Source organism: Cryptotermes secundus, unplaced genomic scaffold (assembly GCF_002891405.2).
Source record: "Cryptotermes secundus unplaced genomic scaffold, Csec_1.0 scaffold2458, whole genome shotgun sequence".
In the NCBI taxonomy this organism is placed as follows: domain Eukaryota; kingdom Metazoa; phylum Arthropoda; class Insecta; order Blattodea; family Kalotermitidae; genus Cryptotermes; species Cryptotermes secundus.
Genome location: NW_019736442.1, coordinates 611,896 through 630,444, shown reverse-complemented (window position 1 = coordinate 630,444; position 18,549 = coordinate 611,896). Strand labels below are relative to the sequence as shown.

Below are 18,549 nucleotides of genomic sequence, written 5' to 3'. Positions count from 1 at the left end.
AGAAGTAGCATCTGATGAGAGGCACACATAGTTCGGCTCTAGTATTCAAAAGGAGTGAGTCCATGAGACAGAGTGTCACAGTTATTTGAGGGACATGGATGATTATCAGTTGAGGAAAGAACTGATGAGATAAAAGAGAGATGACTGATGGTTGCAACAGTGGATACAAAGAGCTTCCAAGACAGTCTTATGTAAATTGCAAATGGAAGACAAAGAAACTTTTACAAATTAAAAATATAAATTTAAAAATTATACAAAACTGAATTCATTAAAGAAAGTACTGTACTGAAATAATGACAGCTCATAGTTTGACCAAGTTAAAACTCACAACCTGCAAGAAATTACAAACATGTGTAAACCTTTCAGTTCAAGCTGCAACTTAGAAATGGAAAGCTAGCACTGTATGACATCTCATGCTAGAGTCAACCTGTAGCAGAGTTAGCACTGTGTACACTGGATTTAAGGGAAGACAAGGTGTTGATGAGAAGATCTGGGCCTGTAAGTGAGGAAGTACAAGTAATACGGGGAAGGATGGAATGGTACAATGGGGAGCTTGCAGTATTTGCAAGATATCAGTAGAATGATCAGATCATTTAGGATAAGATAGGTATGGAGCATGCATGACAGATAAAAACAGGCCTGAACTGAATTAGTCCACATCCAGAACAGATGATCCTCCTGATCCCAGACACAGTCAAGTGTTAGTGCTTGTGCTAAGTCAAGTGAGGTTAAAATGAGAGAATGGGGTCGCCAGCCTGCTCTAAGTATGGTCAAACTATTGTGACAGCAGGTGGAAGACACATGCCACACAGTGTGGTCAGAAACTAATGGGCAGTGACACCCTGTAGGCCTACACAGTACAGGAAACAGACCACTTGGAAGATGTACGCTTAGTGGACAGTATAATATTAGGATAAATTATATTAATATGTGCAGGAAGTCATAAAATTTTAATTATCACCCAGAAGAAACAGAGACACGGGTGCAAGAAACTGTATGTGAGTTAGTCCTCTACATATAGCCCCTGCAAGGCCACACATTTTCCCCGATGAATTAGCTGCTGGATACCTTGATCATAGAAGGTCTCATTTTGAATGTTTGGGAAGTCCTCCACTGCAGAAATGATAACATCATTGTCTTGGAATTGCTTAGCATGAAGTGGCTTTGTAACGCCGTGGTGGCAGGGGGCGTGGAGGTATCCCACCGCTGCCACCACTTGTAACGCCGCGGTGGCAGGGGGGCGTGGAGGTACCTCTCCTTGCCACCACAGCTTACGCTGTAAGGAGTTAACACAATAATCCTGGCTTACCCTCAGCTAGGCTACTCCTGTTTCTGGGCTTCCTTCCTTACTTAAAGCTGCCACCATCTATTTTATGTTCTAAGAGAGGTGATTAAGGTACTAAGGGCCGGTAGCGCGGTAGTCGAGCGTCCTCTGTGGGCTGGCCCTTTCATCACTGTCACCTCTTATTATTGGCGTAGAGCGGGCGTGTCAGGTCTGACCCGCCTCTACCTATCGTCTGTCATCTCTAGGGTGGGAACTACCCCCTGACATATAGTCATAGCTCTCTCCTGACAACTCTTCATATAGTCTGCAGGTTGCAACGTATTACAGTATTATTATTCTTAAGGGGGCGTTGATACCAAGGCTACTAAACGCTGCCTTCGTGGCAGGTGCCTATCCCTGTTCATTCCTAGTACCTCCCCTTAAGCATTTGGCTGCTGCTGCCTTTTGTTTTGGCAGGATCCTCGGGATCGGTCGTGGAAGGGTGATTATGGGGTCAATCACAATCCCTGTACATCCTGCTCTAACTACCCTGTCTATTTACACTCTTATTTACATTATTTACAATATTAACAAGACCGACCTACAGTCGGGTCTACATAGGGTCTTTACTTCTTCCTACACTTCCTCCTGTTTTCCCTTAACATAATTTACCCTTAGTTATACATATTAAAAGCCCACATACTATATTTATCACTACACACTACCAGTAATCTTGACACATACACCATAACACAGACATATTGCTGGACTATCTCCCTAGGCAATTACTTGTTACATAATTATTACTCTCCCCTAAGGGCTCGCCGAGCACACTGGAGTTAGCTTTCGTTATTTTCCACACACTTTTATCAACCATAATATTTAACAACATGGCTTATATGAGTAAATGTGACTTACTTGGAATAAAAAGATGCAGGCCCACTGCCTCCGCTCGTAAGGCCCATATTGAAGAGAGCCTCCGGCTGACAACTCAATATTATGTTTTTGGATCAGATCACAAGTCTCCTAAATTCAGTAATTTATATCTTTTAACTTGCTGAATTGGCTGTGGACGAAAGAGGGAAGTTAACTCCCCTTGTTGTCCTCAATTTCCAAAGTTATATTCTAATTGGCTATTCCGTGTGGTTGTGGGTGGGCCCATGGTATCTCATCACTGCGTAAATAATAATATTACCATCTCCAGTGGCCCCGTTAGCAGAGCTTCTTACTTATGTGATTACGCATAAATGCTGATCATCTACATTCTTAACCTAGTTGCCTGTCAAGGTGTTGACATACTAATGTAATGGCTGTAAAACACTTTTCACAAGTCTCGAACATTTTGGTAATGCCTTAAATTTCCAATCTCAAAATCGGTCCGTAACAGGCTTCTTTAGCCAGGGGAAGAGGAAGAAGTTGCTTGGTGCCAGGTCTGGTGAATGTGGTGGATGGGGGAGAAGTCGCACACCTTTTCCCAGGATTCCGCGTCACTTTCTCTTGATTTCCTCCCATAATTTTCTCAGAAGGTTCTGGTTGTACTCGCCAGTGATGGTGTCCTTTTGCGTGTAGTTGGTCATCATGACACCCTGCCAATCCCAGAACATGCTCAACATCACTTTTCCTGACGATGGCTGGGATATGGCCTCCTTGGTGGCGATGAGTCTGCATGTTTCCACCGCTTGCTCATTTCCTTTGTTTCAGGGTCATAATGATAAATCCAACATTCATTGATTCATCATGATCAGGTGGTCGAAAGATTCCACCTTTTTGTCTTGACACAACTGCAAAAGTTTCTTTGCCACATTCGTCCATTGCTGTTTTTGAACTGGTGTCAACAAACGTGGCACCCAATGCACAGTGACCTTTGTCATGTGTAACTCATCATGGATGATATTGAAAACCAATCCATGGCTAATGCAGACCTCATGAACAATAGCTTTGATAGTTATGTGCCTATCGGATAGGATCAAAGCTTCCACCTGTGCCACAATTCCTGGCTCCTCAGCGAGATGTGGTCTTCCACTTCGGGGTTCATCTTTGAGGTTTGTCTGTCCACAATGAAAGTGCCTCTTCCACCTGACCACTGTGTCATATGATGGTACACCTTCTTGATACACAGAGGTCATTTGTTCGAAGATCTCCCTGGCAGACTTCCCTTGCAAATGCAGGAACCATATCACAGAACGAGCCTCCACTTTCTCAACCAACGTCATCATTTTGCTTCTGCCTCTTCCGGTGGCTCCCTCTGTCCACTTGGCATGGGCAAATTCGACTGTTTGGCAAGCTCAGGAAACGGGCTATCTCCTATATAGAACAATATTTTGGAATTATGATTTTCTCATGGTGATAATTAAAACATTATGACTTCCCATTATATGTATTAATAATATACAAGTATAATAAAATGAACAACATTAACATTTGAAGAAATAGGGTATGAAACTGCAGATTGGGTTAATCTGACTTAGGACTGTAAAATGGCAGAATCTTGTGAAAACTGTTAACAAATACAATTACAAAAGACAAGTCCGTCCAATGTGACTATTTCAGTTTTCTCACTTGGTGATTCACTAGCCTTACATGTTTCGATCCATTTGGATCATCTTCAGAGGCACCAAACACTTTTTAGAAACCAGTATTACAACAGTTGTCATATCAAATATACATGTAATGTCCAAGTATACAATGTTCCATCTATCACTCACGGCAGCCTTTCTGGTTATAGAAATATTTAAAGTTGTCTTAAAGTTTTAAAAACTTTGTTAAAAATTAAAATACATAAACCATACAGTTTGTGTCAATAACCCCTGTCGTCTCTCTTCAAGGTGGCCGATGTTGTGCACAGCGGCCCAAGAAATCATAACGGACAATATTAAGAATCTCCCTAACCAAGTTACATAGGAGGCACATTGGACGGACTTGTCTTTTGTAATTGTAACTGTTAGTGTGACGGACCAAAATGAAACAAATCAAATTCTGTTAACAAATGCTTGTATTCCCTAGAAGGGGAGTTATGTAACCCAGTCACATTATGGAACATCCTCCTAGGCAATGCCTGCATCATTAGAAGATTCTTAGCAAAATTTAACAGACTCTTAATTACAATACTATCACTACTGGTTAGAATTGTTTCAAACAGGTATCTCTAAAAAATAAAAGTATCATAGAAGACTGTGGCACAGTAAAGAACACAATTGCAACTTCATGAAACACTATGATGAGAGAACATATCCCCTTGCCAAGAGGGACCAGTTTAACAACTCATGTATCTCCTTTGGATGTGAATATGTTAATTAGCTGAGCAACTATTATCTTTTCAAGGTCTTCTTTCCATGGAAATAAAATCTGTTCTGATTGAATAATGAATGCAGCCCATCATCGATGGTTCAATAATTACACAGCACTGACATCTCTGGACTACAGGAGGCATAAAACTATAGAAATCATGTCTCCTCATACCATTCTCATGGCTTCACGTGTTTTCAACCTTGTGACATGACTCTGTTACATTTACTGAGAAACCTGATGTCCCCTCCAGCAGGAGAATTTCACATAACAGATGTCTCTAATGAGCATCTGGATTAAAGAAGTACTTTGGTTCTATGGAAGACACCTTTACTGGAGTTCAATGGTGCAGGAATGCTCATGTGTCACAGAAGCTAGTGCCTCCTGGGAACTAAGCATCCCCCTTCTTCCTATTGCGACCACAGAGGGTCAAGAATAAGCAGTCTCTGATAACAGAAGAGACATAGCTTTCTTATTTTGTAACCAGCCAAATGCCAGGTCAGAGATATAGTTAGTTAGTTATTGGAGAGGGTGGGTTTCCCCATGCACTGAGACCTGTATTGGTCCATTGTGCTTCCCTCTATGATTTCTACCAGTCTCTATATCCTACCGGTACTGGTGCTTACCATCAGTCCCGCCCAGCCAGCGAGACCGGCTCTACTAGCTGAGAGGTATCTATAATGCTTCCCCCATCTACCAGAGGTATTAGAGACTGCTGTTGGGCGGGAAACGTCCGTTAATTTGGCTCAGTGACCTCCTTTGGAGATATGAGGTTCTTTTACGTGCCATAAAGCTATGACATGGGACCCACAGCTTAAAGTCCCTCCCAGAGGACTTGTTCCCTGAATTCTTCCGCCCTTAAAAATTCGACGACCTCCGCCGGGTATTTGGACCCGCGTACGAGTCATGAGGTGGGAACATTACATCTAGACTATGGAGGCCGCTAGGTCAGAGATATAAATCCAGCTTAACACTTTGCGGACCGGTGGCATATTTTTATGCCCAGCGCTTTTAAATGTGGAGGACTGGTGGCATACTATTATGACTTAAGTACACGTTATGTTGAAACACACTATACCTTGCACTGGTGCCAGGCAGACGCATGACTGGTGCATGACAGACCTCTTGAATGTTTGCTTCGTAGTCAGTAACATGACCCCACTGTTTTCCTTTCTCACTCCAAAAGAAAATGCCTTTGTTCATCTTCTAGCTGCATGCACCTGGCAGGAAGTTACTAGTGCAAAATGGATCAAGGTCGGAAGAGGTTGAGGTCCAAGTGTTTTCTCGGAGAACAAGAAATATCTGACTTGTTTTTCAATGAGCTATTTGACATCCCTTGTGAGTCTGCAAGTGATAGCGACTCACTATCTGATAGTGAGTGTGGCAGGGGCGAACAAAAAATTGTGGCCACAGACAGTGAAAGTGAAAGTGACAGTAGCTCTGACAAAAGTGTGGGTAGCAACATTGCGAGGAGAGCCACATGGGGAAAAGTAGACAAAATGCCTGCTTTGGGACAGTTTACTGGAAATCCAGGGGTGAAGCAAATTCCATCGGACCCAACACAAGTGTCTGAAGTAGCGGAACTGTTTTTTGGAGATAGTTTCTTTGACATGCTATGTCAGGAAACTAACAGATACTATCTCCAACACCGTAAACATTATGACAGAAGTTATAAGGCGCTGAAGTGGGTGGATGTCACTTCAGCAGAAATGAGAAAATTTTTTGCAATTATCTTACAAGGAAGGATAATCTGAAAGAGTATTGGTCAACAGATTGTGCCATTTTCAATTCATTTTTGGTTGTCAAAAAACCCTTATTCAAAATTGAAATACAAGGCATTTCTGCTGAATGTGGCAAAAGCCTGGGCTACAGACCACACAGTGGCGGCAGAACCAGCGGCAGACAGTCTCAGTACGACCGGGACCGTCTACTCCCACCCCACGCAGGCCTCATTTTGAGCCCCCTGGGCGACTCTCGGGTGATACACAGAAACATACCCTCGTGAAAATTGTGAAGAGTGAACATGCCAAGGGGAAGCAGCCTTCTAGGCGATGCCGTGTTTGCACAGTACGCAACAAAAAGAGTATGACTGTCTACATGTGCAAGTTCTGTGTAATGCCACTGCACAAAGGGGAATGTTTCCAGAAATATCACACTCTCAAGCACTTCTAGGAGCAATGGTAAATGTTCTCCAAAAATTTTAGCTCATAAAATTAATTAGGAGATTTTATATTAATTTTTAAAATGAACAGTGCACAAGTTAGGGTAGTAGGTTTAAAAATGCCGGTCCCCAGGGTGATTTAAATATTTAAATTGCCGGTCTGCAAAGTTTTAACAACCAAGGACATGACAATGTGCTGCCTGGTCAGGGCTACCACACACCATAAGGGATGGTGAAAAACAAGTATGGAGCAAGGTAGAATAATGATTAACAGGGGAAACTGACAAAAACTTTGAGAAAAAACACTTCATTGCTGCTTCTTCCATCACAAACTTCACATGAAATCACCCAGGATTAAACCTGAGGGTCCAGAGTATGAAGCCAAAGCCCAGCCTTCCACTAACAACTGAACATACAACTTAACAGATCTCCTACATTTTGCGTGTTTGGATACAATCGGGGCTGCATGTAAATGCCACTTCAGCAACAGCTAATGTAGCTCAGTCAATGAATGACTCTCCATGTCTTCGTCCAACAGTGCTTTACACAATAACAGCATCCCACCATTTCTATATATTCAAGCCAGATAACATTCAGGTTTATCATTCTTGGCAACAATTCTTTTCATCCATCTCCCAATTCTGGTACAAATATACTTGGAGAACCCTTCCAAAAGCTAAACCTGGCAACAATGTTGCCTTGAGGGGAGATATCCGAAATTATGATAAACAGGGCAATGATCAACCTAAGATAAGATGTGAGGTACTCGGCCAAGGCCTACGTGGTACTGGGGTGGAAATAAGTCAGTGCCATGAACAATCCCCTCAGGGCACCAGACAACACCTGTAGCATACCAATAGGAAACAAAAAGATCTGGGAAGGAGTAATCCCCTACTTTCATTTCACTACATATTGAGCAACTGATATGACATGGACTCCATATAAAACACTGGGTCCAACAGTTCTTCTACTGTTGCATGTATACACTGCCACAGGAATGTGTTTGCCAAGCCATTGCCNCAAAGGCCTACTTTAATTTCTTTAAAATAATGAAATTAGGCTATAAACTGGTACTAAAAACTGTAAATCAAACAGGGACTCCCTTGTGGGGAGATCCCTACAGCTTGAAACCCTTCGGCAAGGGACTGGGAGCTCTGGTGCACCACCATGGCTTACTGGTGCAAACCATGAATCTGCGGTTGAGTTTTCAGCCAAGGGCAGGGATGAAACAGGAGTGAGACACCTGCTTGCAGTTATATCAAGGACCTCTATATCAGGAGCCAGCAGTTCTGGCGTACCTCTGCAGGAAGCTAGCAGTTCTAGCACACCTGCACATGAGAAGTTTTGAGACACACCTCAGAAGTTGGCAGACTCCACCTAGTGAAAACAAAATTGTCTGGACGTGCTAGGTGGAAGCTGGAAAAAGCAACGGCAAGCCAGGCAGGAAGTGGGGAGCCTGGGTAAGCCTAAGGTGGGAGAAACCTGATTTCCATGAGGCCAAAGTCTGCGGGTAGTACCTATACAGGAAGAGTCAGAGCTTTGAAAAGGCCCAGGTACTCTAAGGGATCAGGGACCTACAAGTTCCTGACCAACATCAAGATAGAACTATCCTGAAGATAAGCTGACAGAGGATCAACAAAATTAATCCCTGAAGAACTGGGTTGGGTGTTCTGTGGGCTGCTGGAAGGAGAACTGCCACACTTCAGATCCTTCATGCTGGGACGAGGCACACACATTTATGTGTGCACTGACCAAGAGTGTGGCCAATGACTCAACAGGCCCACTGAAAATAACAATAATGAGGAGCTGATGGTAGGTGTGAAAACATGGCTGAGCTCAAAGGCAGCAGACTTTCATGACACATGCATACAAAACCTTATTCCACAGTAGAACATGTGCCTCAATCCCGGTAGTGACTACAATGAGAAGAGGCTTAAGTACATACATATTTTTTGTATATAATCAAATTATGTTTCTCAGTGATTGTTTTGTTAACAGCTCACTGGAGGTTACTATCTGAACAGCCCTTGTAATATTAGCATTGGTTGATGCAACTAATTAGAGCAATGCTGCCAATTTCTTTTTTGTTTAAAATTTACTTTGGGATATGCTTTGGGTGTTTTGACTTTCTGGGAAGACATCAAGAAATGATCAGTCATCGTGCATATTACAATATGGATGGAATATATAAGACACACACTTTCTTGAAGGCTCAATATGGCAAGTACCAAAGATTGCCATCAGACACGTCTGGGCATCTACTATGCAGCTCACATCCTCACAATATATTTTCCTAAGATCCATTTAGTATTATCCTCTATCTTCAAATCTTTTTTCAGTACTTATGTACTGGCAGGTGACCTACAAAACTTAAAAAGTTACTGCCATGCTCTCTGCCATATTAGTGCTGCCAGCCTTACAGGTTTATTTGTAGGAACAAGGCCCAAATCCTTACCTTAACTTTTTTTTCTGACAACAGGTGCACAAGGTTAGGCTTCTGGCTGTGTCATTACTACAAAGGCCTTTCATTCCACTCTGAAAAGGTAAGGCTTCTGGTTTTGATATTAAAATACAATAATATTGTGACATGCAGACCCATTGCCAAGTTAACAGCTGTGTAAACAGGCAACAGTACAACTGCTACAATTCTTTACTAGGAAACACAATAACACAACAGGATGCACCCAGTGAAAAGTACAACAGCTATTGCTAGGAAACAGCTATGTGCATATGTACTTCTTTTCCCAGCAATGAGAGAACATGCAATAATGGAAGAAATGTTTCCTATGCAGTCCGTTCCAGGGCTATATAACAAGGACCAACTGCCATTATGAGACAGTCTTGAGAAGGCAGTTGGAAGAGTAGGAGCTTGGTGTGAGATGGCTACCAGCCTGCGAGGACAGGAGCCTGGAAGCAGAGGGATGTCCACTGCTGGAAGACATTACCAAGCAGCGCAATGAAGACCATGACTGAAAACACAAGTCTTTGTGAGGCAGTGATCTGTAAAGTGTAGTCATGTAAAAGTGTCCAATAAATCTAATTACCAATCCAAACCTATCTATAATCACTCTATGAAAATATCTAACAATTTTCTAAGATCAGGCTTTGGGTTTTGTCTTTACAAATGCACTCCTGCTGCTGTCAGTGTGAATGCTGCAGACAACATGACTGTAAAGTTTTCAAGTGCCTTGGGTCACCCGTTAATGCAAGAGTATTATACATGTATTGTGTTTCCAATCAGATATCTATGTAAGATGTTTCTGTCATGCCCATTATAACTACCACAAGCGATGAAGCTTCTCACTCTACAGCACCCTTTGCAACAATACAGTGCACTGTACCTTTGTCACTGTGAATCCCAGGCAGACTGAAAATATCTCCTTCACTAAGCTCTCAGCTACTTGTTTCTGGCTGCTGAACTCCACTGAACTTGGCGAGTGGAGAATAATGAGTTCACCAGCTCCAGACACTGTAACATGAAACTGATGGGTCATGCCCAAACACTATTCAGCTGAAACCAAAGGATTAGTGTCTAGTTAAGTTGGTGGTGTGGTGAATAGCATCTTGGAAATAATGTTGGTGTATTTACAGTTGTATCAGCATCTGGGACTATTTACACCTATTTACAAGGTGAGTTAAATAAGAGATTAAAAAAAAGAGAAAGTGCTCTCTCTGACTATACTGTCCACAAGCTGTATGCCTATGAACCAGGATTTACTGTTTCACGGTGATTCAGTGTTAGTGTTAATCCCACTTTGGAACTGGCAATGTTCTGTAACACAATGCCACCATCTTCAGAGCTGGAGTGTGGTGAACCTGCAGTCCGATTATATACGCAGGTGTTCACTCAGATCAAACAGGGAAAGGTGTGAGAGCCCAGTATAAGCCAGTGGAATCGCTACACAGAAAGCAGCTGTTTTAAGAACCCCTTGTGTTATTTAGTGGGGGATGAACAGCATAGGCTGTGGCAATATGGCTCCAAGGGGTCGAATGTTGGTGGGGATGTAAATGGGAAAGATACAAAAAGGGGTTAAGATGTCTCACAGAAAGAAGTGGCGGTGGCAGTGGTGGGGGGTGAAATTAGTGAGTTGGTGCAGGCAGGTGTTTGTGGCCCTGGCAAGGGGTAAGTGGATTCTGCATTGCCAACCTGGTATCTTCCTTTACAGATGACTCAGTTAGTGTAGTGGGGAATCTCTGCTAATACCATCATGTTGCCAAACTGTATCTGCTAACTGAATGTTCAGCCACTGCCAAACATTATGGACAATAGAGTCACAGGTCTCTCTAGCACTCTTCGCATTCTCCTACTGCAAGGCCTCTCTCTGATGTAGATTTGCCTGCATTAGCTTAAGACCTTGTACACTCCTGGAGCTTTCAGACCCAGGCCTGAGAATGCTGAATGTTTTGGGACCGAGAGATGTATGGTTCTCTGTTGTTTTTACACTGTACCAACATAGCTGACCAGTTTGTACATTTGGTTGGTGTGGCTAAACTGGAGACATGCACCTCGCATGATGAACAATTAGCTCAGAGTATGTAATGCTATGCAATGATTGAAAGATGTTTAAGATTTTTCTTTTGTAGGATGAGCATGGAAAAATGTTAAAAGGCTCACTTCTGAGCACAAATGGCATCTATCCACCATGTCATATGTACATCCCTGAGTCTGGTGGTGACCTGGGATGTATGGGACTGTGTTTCATGAAACAGTGCCCATAAAACATTCACACATGGAGTTACAACTGTCAAAGAAACTGGACTGGAAGAAGCTCTCCTGATCTTTTATTTTTCTAGGCTGTGCAGTATGATATGTACATTTACAGGATAATAGTCACTTTCAGGTTGGTCAGAAAGGAAACAGCATTCAAGAGTGTCTGGCAGTTCTGCATTGCAGAAGGCCAGAGCCAGTGCAGATAATTCTCTTGATCCTTGACAGACAGCAATGTTGGTGCCTGTATCAAGTAATGTTATACGAGGAACACACTTCATAGACTACAGTAACCCCCCCCCCCACTGCTGATGGGTGAGTCCTACAGAATGCATCTCACACTGAAATCCCAAAGAAGACTGACTGGGGGAAAGCCAAAACTGTGAGAGTAAATTATTAAACCTTCTTGAGCTATTACAACTGCAGGTGAAAGTTAAATGTTACAAAATGTGAATGTCACTGAGGTCAGAGAAGTGGACAGTGATATAACCTGCAAGGTGGTCTGAAGCTGGATTGAAGTCAAATTAATATAGCGTTAAATCTGTAGTTTCCCTGTCTGAGGTTAGTCCTTTGTGTTTTGCCCAGACTGACATGTGACTAAGGTTGAATATTAACACATCAACAAAACAAAATATTTATGTTTCAGGAGGGGCTTTGAGCAAATAATTTTTCTTTGGTCATTATATGTGAAAACAGTTACCTTTTATAATTCCTTGCACTTATACAGATCACATGCTGCTCATTCATTTTCCATGAAAACAATAAGGTCACTCTATTTATAAATAATAATCAATTATACACAGCTGCTAAATTTTTTTGCCAAATACTCATTGAATATAATATTGTGGGGCACCTCAGCTGAATAATAAACATTCTTTGTGTAAATAAATTTACCAGAATCATGATGGGAGCTTAGAAAAAGGGTCAGAGGTGAGAGACTTCTTTGAGAAATTACACATTTTCCACTACATTCTTACAAGCTATAATGAAGTTCATAACTGACAACATGAGAATGTTTCAAACAAACACAGATTTATAGTTAGTACGAGGCACAGGCCTATCCATGAATAGAAAAACTGGCATTAAAAACTCTATTTTTACTCACATTTCCTACTCTACTGAAGAACTTATATATTTTCAAAGAATTAATAATTGACTGTACTCAGGAGTCTGATTATAAATTCTCCTACAATTCTCTGCAAGAATTTACATACATTAATCTCTGAGGTGTTTACTGCATTACTGTCTTATTTGTGTTGTATGTGTCCATGTTAAGGTGGGTCACTTGTCACCATGGCATGGCACGTCCTTGGGTTGTGGATGGAGGAGATGACCTCCAGACATGAAGGGTAATTATATATATATATATTTTTTTAAATTCGCTTAGTTGGGGGTGGGGTCCAACTTGGTTCACTCGGCACGGCGACCACTGATTGGCCTATTGTAGCCTGCCTCAAGTGATTATGATGATGGAGAATTTGGTGGAATGAAAATTGGCAGGGAAAACCAAAGTGCTTGGAGAAAACGCCCCAGCGCTACTTTGTCCACCATAAATCCCATTTGACCAGACCTCAGGATTGAACCCAGGCTGCTGCGGTGGGAAGCCAGCGACTAACTGCTTGAGCTATGGCGCGACCTGATATGGAGGCTAGCTGCGAATATATTGAATAAGCAGTTGCGGCCAGCTGACAAGGGGTGGTCCTCCAGGTTGGAGGTTGGCCATGGGGCTAACAACTCATCGTAAAAAATAAGCTTGTTATGAAAGATCAGAAGAAGCCTCAGACTTGGACAGATTCCTTGGATAAACGACCTAGGCAAAAGAAAATGGATACGACATTTGGTACTTGTTATTAAAAGAATGTATAGGTCAGGTTCACCCAGGGCAGTGGTGGAAGAAATCTCAAAATATAAGTTAGATTTAGTTGGAGAAAAGATGTTAGATGGGATGGAGGTGGCACTGAACGAGCAGGTGAATATACATTTCTATGTAGAAAAGGGAATGCAAATCAAGTAATAGGTATGGGTTTTTTCATACATAAGAGAATCGTATCACCAGTTACGAGGGTAGAGTTCGTTAGTGATATGACGTCATACATAATACTCAGAAGTCGCTGGTGTGATATCATCTCTCTGAATGTTCACGCCCCAACAGAAGACAAGACTGATGATGTGAAGAGCAGGTTCTATGAAGAACTAGAACACGCATTTAATAAATTCCCTACATATCACATGAAAATTCTGTTAGGAGCTTTCAATGCCAAATTAGGTAGGGAAGACATTTTGAAACCAACAACTGGGAATGAGAGTTAACACGACATTAGTAATGATAATGAAGTTAGAGTATAACATTGCCACATCCGAAAATCTTATTGCCAAAGGTACAATTTTCCCACACTGTAACATTCATAAATTTACTTGGATATCTCTTGATGGGAAGATGTACAACCACACTGACAATATTTTGGAAGACAGGAGACAGCATTCAAGTACACTTGATATCTGATCATTCAGAGCTGCAGACTGTGATACCGGCCACTATCTGATGGTGGCAAAAGTTAGGTAGAGAATCACAGTGCGTAAACAAACAACATACAGAGTTCATATTCAGTCTCAAGAAATTAAATGAGGTAGAGGATAAAGAACAGTATCGCATTGAAATCTCAAATAGGTTCACAGCTTTGGAAAAATTAGACACTGCGGTTGATATTAAAACAGCTTGGGAAATTATTAGAGATAATATAAAAATTTCTGCCGAAGAGAGTCTAGATTATTACGAATCGAAGAAGCATAAGCCATAGTTCAATGACGGGTGCTCAAAATTATTAGACCAAAGGAAACAAGCCAAACTGCAATGGTTACAGGATCCAAGCGAGTTAAATGGGGATAATCTGAACAATATAGGACGTGAAACCAGCAGGCATTTCAGGAATAAAAAGAGGGAATATCTGAAAGACAAACTTGATGAGCTTGCAATGAACAGTAAGAATAAGAACATTACAGACCTGTATAGTGGAATAAATGACTTCTAGAGGGGATACCAACCTAGAAGTAACTTAGTGAAGGATGAGAATGGTGATCTGCTTGCAGACTCCCACACCATTTTGAAGAAGGGTAAGGACTACTTCTCTGTTATTGAATGTATATAGGGTCAGTAATGTTAGGCAGATAGAAATACATAAACTGAGCCAATAGTACTTGATCTTATGCCTTTTAAGGTTGGAATTGCTATTGCAAAATTGAAAAGGTATACATCGGCAGGTACTGATCAAATTCCGGCAGAACTTGTTCAAGCAGGAGGTGAAAAATTATGTTCTAAGATCCATCAGCTAATTACTTCTATTTGGAATAAACAAAAATGCCTGATCAGTGGAAGAAATCTATTATTGTATCAGATCACAAGAAGGGTGATAAAACTGACCATTGTAATTATCGGGGGATATCACTGCTATCAACTTCATATAAAATTTTATCCAATATTTTTCTCTCAATGTTAAGACCACATATAGATGAAATTATTGGGGATCATCAGTGTGAGTTTCGATGTAACAGACCTACTACTGATCAGATCTTCTGCATTCGTCAGATACTGAAGAAGAAATTGGAGTACAATGAGACAATACACCAGCTACGCATAGACTTCAAGAAAGCCTCTGATTCAGTTAGGATGGAAGTATTGTACAATATTCTGATAAGAGTTTGGGGTACCCATGAAACTAGTTAGGCTGATTAAAATGTGTTTGAATGAAACGCATAGTAAACATTTGCCCCTTAATTTCCCTCTTCAGAATGGTCTAAAACAAGGATATGTTTTATTGTCCTTCTTTTCAACTTTGCTTTAGAATATGCTAATAGGAAGGTCCAGGAAAACCAGGTGGGAGTGAAATTAAATGGGACACATCAACTGTTGTCTATGCTGATGATGTGAATCTGCTAGGTGATAATATAGATATCATAAACAAAAACATACAAACTTTAATTGATGTTAGTAAGGTGGTTGGTCTGGAAGTAAACATAGAGAAAACTAAGTATATACTGCTGTCTCATCACGAGAATGCAGGGCAAAATCATGACATAAAGACAGCTAACAGATGTTTTGAAAATGTGGCACAGTTCAGATATTTGGGAATGGCGATAACAAATCAAAACCTGATTCAGGAGGAAATTAAGAGAAGACTGAATTCAGGTAATGCTTGCTACCAATTAGTCCAGAACCTTTGTCTTCTCATCTGCTTTCTAAAAACAGAAAAATCAGAATATAAAAAATTATAATTTTTCCTGTGGTTCTGTATGGTTCTGAAACTTGGTCTCTGACATTAAGGGAGGAACATAGACTGAGGGTGTTTGAGAACAGGGTGTTGAGGAGAATATTTGGACTGAAGAGAGATGAAGTGATGGAAGGTTGGAGAAAACTACATAATGAGGAACTTTATAACTTGTACTCTCTCCAAGTATATTTAGGATGATCAGACCAAGGAGGATGAGATGAGCAGGGCATGTAGCATGAATGGGGAGAAGATGAATGCATATAGGATATTGGTGGGAAAGCCAGGTGGAAAGAGACTTCTCGGTAGACCAAGGCATAGGATAGTGGACAATATTAAAATGAATCTTAGAGAGACAGGATGGGATGGTATGGATTGGCTTCATGTGGCTCAGGTTAGGGGCCAGCGGAGGACTCTTGTGAACATGGTAATGAACTTTTGGGTTCCATAAAATGGTAGGAAGTTCTTGAGTTGCTGCACAATTGGTGGATTCTCAAGAAGGTTTCAGCTCCATGAGTGAGTGTTGTATGTATGTGTACAGGGACATGTATATATTGGAAATGACATAGAAGAGTGAGTTTTACTGCAGAAAGCACTGGAGACTTGACAAGTCAAGGTGATCAGTAATGCACAAGAGTCTGCTTCACTGTTCCAATGACCAAAAAATCTGCTGTAGAGGATTAAGGTCTAATCTTAGGATGTTATGTGCTGTACAACTTGCTCCACATCTAGAATACCAGGAGTGCTCAAATGCATCTACCTATCTATAGCCATGAGCAATATATTTTCTTCCAATCACACAACTCCTTAACCTTCACTACTTGCCTCTGAGATTAAAACCAAACTTCATGGTTCCATACATGATAGAAAGAAACTGAAATTTGTTTATACTGTAGAAAAAATTAGGCTTGGGCCCCTATATACAGATAACAAGGTTACACATACATCTCATTTATGAAAATGAATTCATAACCTTTGTCACTTCAGCTTCTGGTACAGGTTTGAATTTCCAAGGGCGCAGACTTCCGTTACACAAATGGTTTTACTTTTTCAAGCATGAAATTCAGAGAAAAAAAAATACTTCGAATAAATAGCAATGGCCTACTTTAAGTAAGTAGCATTGATAAGAATCGCTCCCCTTGAATTAACTGAAGATAACTATAAACTTCACTCAAAACAACCATCCACAGAAATACGATATGTAAATTCCATAAGTATTAATATTTTATAAGCAGGTCAAAAGATATAAATCGAGGTTAAATACGTTGGAATTATTTATATTTTGAGAGTAAAGCTGAAGTTGAAGTAACCTATATCGACGTACCAAATTTCTACACCTTAGAGAAATGAACAATATTTCACACGAAGCAAAGTGAGTGAGCACTCACCTGCCACAATTGCTGCTGCTAAGCATACGAATATTTTCAACATTTTCATACTAATATCATTCACTTTCCAATATCACTTTAATCTAAAGGTATGATCATATGATCACATATGATTCTCACGCATATATATCGATTCGAACTGTCGAGTGGTCGATTCCGTCGATTCCCTGGGAACAATCGATACATTGTGGTATCGTATATCGCGCACAAATCGGTACAGATGTCGCACGAATGCAATTTAGTGGAGAATATATTTCGCGATTCGACGGAAAGTACAGACCGTACAGACGGGTGGTTAGGTGCTGAAGAATCCTCATTGTTAAAATTCGTTACCAGGAAGCATTTAGCGAAACGAGACTGAAAAAACTTAGTGTGGTGTTCGAATATATAATTAATCTCTATTTTTTCCTCTTTTTTTTTTTATTTTAGTACATGAAGGTGACAAGTAATTAAAGTGCGCGAGTATCGGTCAAAAATACTACAAGCTGGGAGTCCATGTACTTCGGAGGCTACGGAGCGTGGACTGCCTGAAAGCAGAACAAGTTGCCAAGAAATGGAGGTAAATACAATGGAGAAATGATACATCGATGACGTAGTTGGTGAAGAAGTGGTGATGGAAGACAAAACTAAGAAAAGTAAAATTAATAAGAATATCAAATCAAAGAAGAAGATTGTGGGAGAAACAGGACCTGAACTGTCATGAGATGAAGAACTGAGGTAAGAAATCGCAAGAAACCGAAGAAATATACAAACGATGACGTAAAACAGATTAGTAATAAAAACCCAAAATAGAAATAAGTCACAGAATCATAAACAAGGCAAGGAGAGAACAGAGCAAGGGTTAATTTATTAGGTAGAGTCTGAAGCGCAAAGCCTGGAAAAAGAAGTTACAAGTTAAGTCCGACAATTGGTATGATGAGCCCAGCCAGAATGGAAGGGAAGGCCTTGGGGAACCTTCCAAGAATAACAAAAAAGGAAAAAAAATGTATGAAAAAGAGCCACTCAACTTCCACCTAATGGTCAACCGGCCTGATACCCCATTAGTGAAGGAAAACATGACAAAGGAGTGGGGCCAATTTGATATATTCAATGTTATGGCTAAATCCAAGATCGGTTTCCAATTCATTAGACAATATGCCCCGTTTATTTGGGAAGTGACCTCAGAGAGAATTGAAGCAAATAATGTTTCGGACAGCCCTATCATCCAAAATGAAGGGCTAACGGCCTATATTACGATACATATGGTTATTAAAAAGGGAGTCGTTAAAGATGTAACCGAAGATATATGTTAGAAAATTTGATGGAACATCTTAACCCGGATAATCATAAAGAATATCCCGTACCTTTCCAGATCGTTGACGCAGTCAGACTTAAGATGAAAGTCAAAGAAACAAACGAAGAAACCAATGAAGAAAGATGTGCATGGAAAGAGTCGAGGGTAGTGTGTGTGACATTTAGAACTAAGGAATTGTCCCCTTATA

The 18,549-nt window shown here is 40.8% G+C and overlaps 1 protein-coding gene across 1 annotated transcript in view; it reads right to left on the bottom strand.

Moving 5' to 3' along the window:
• The window catches only part of LOC111869990 (ATPase H(+)-transporting accessory protein 2), a 39,101-nt gene extending 21,900 nt beyond the window's left edge, over positions 1-17,201 (bottom strand). The window contains exons 1-2 of the mRNA XM_023861898.2: positions 17,069-17,201; positions 10,052-10,179 (exon numbers count right to left, since the gene is read on the bottom strand). Of these exons, the coding sequence (XP_023717666.1) occupies positions 10,052-10,179; positions 17,069-17,117 (177 nt within the window). The 5' untranslated portion in view covers positions 17,118-17,201. The remainder of the gene's footprint in view (positions 1-10,051; positions 10,180-17,068) is intronic.
• Positions 17,202-18,549: the final 1,348 nt, after the last annotated feature.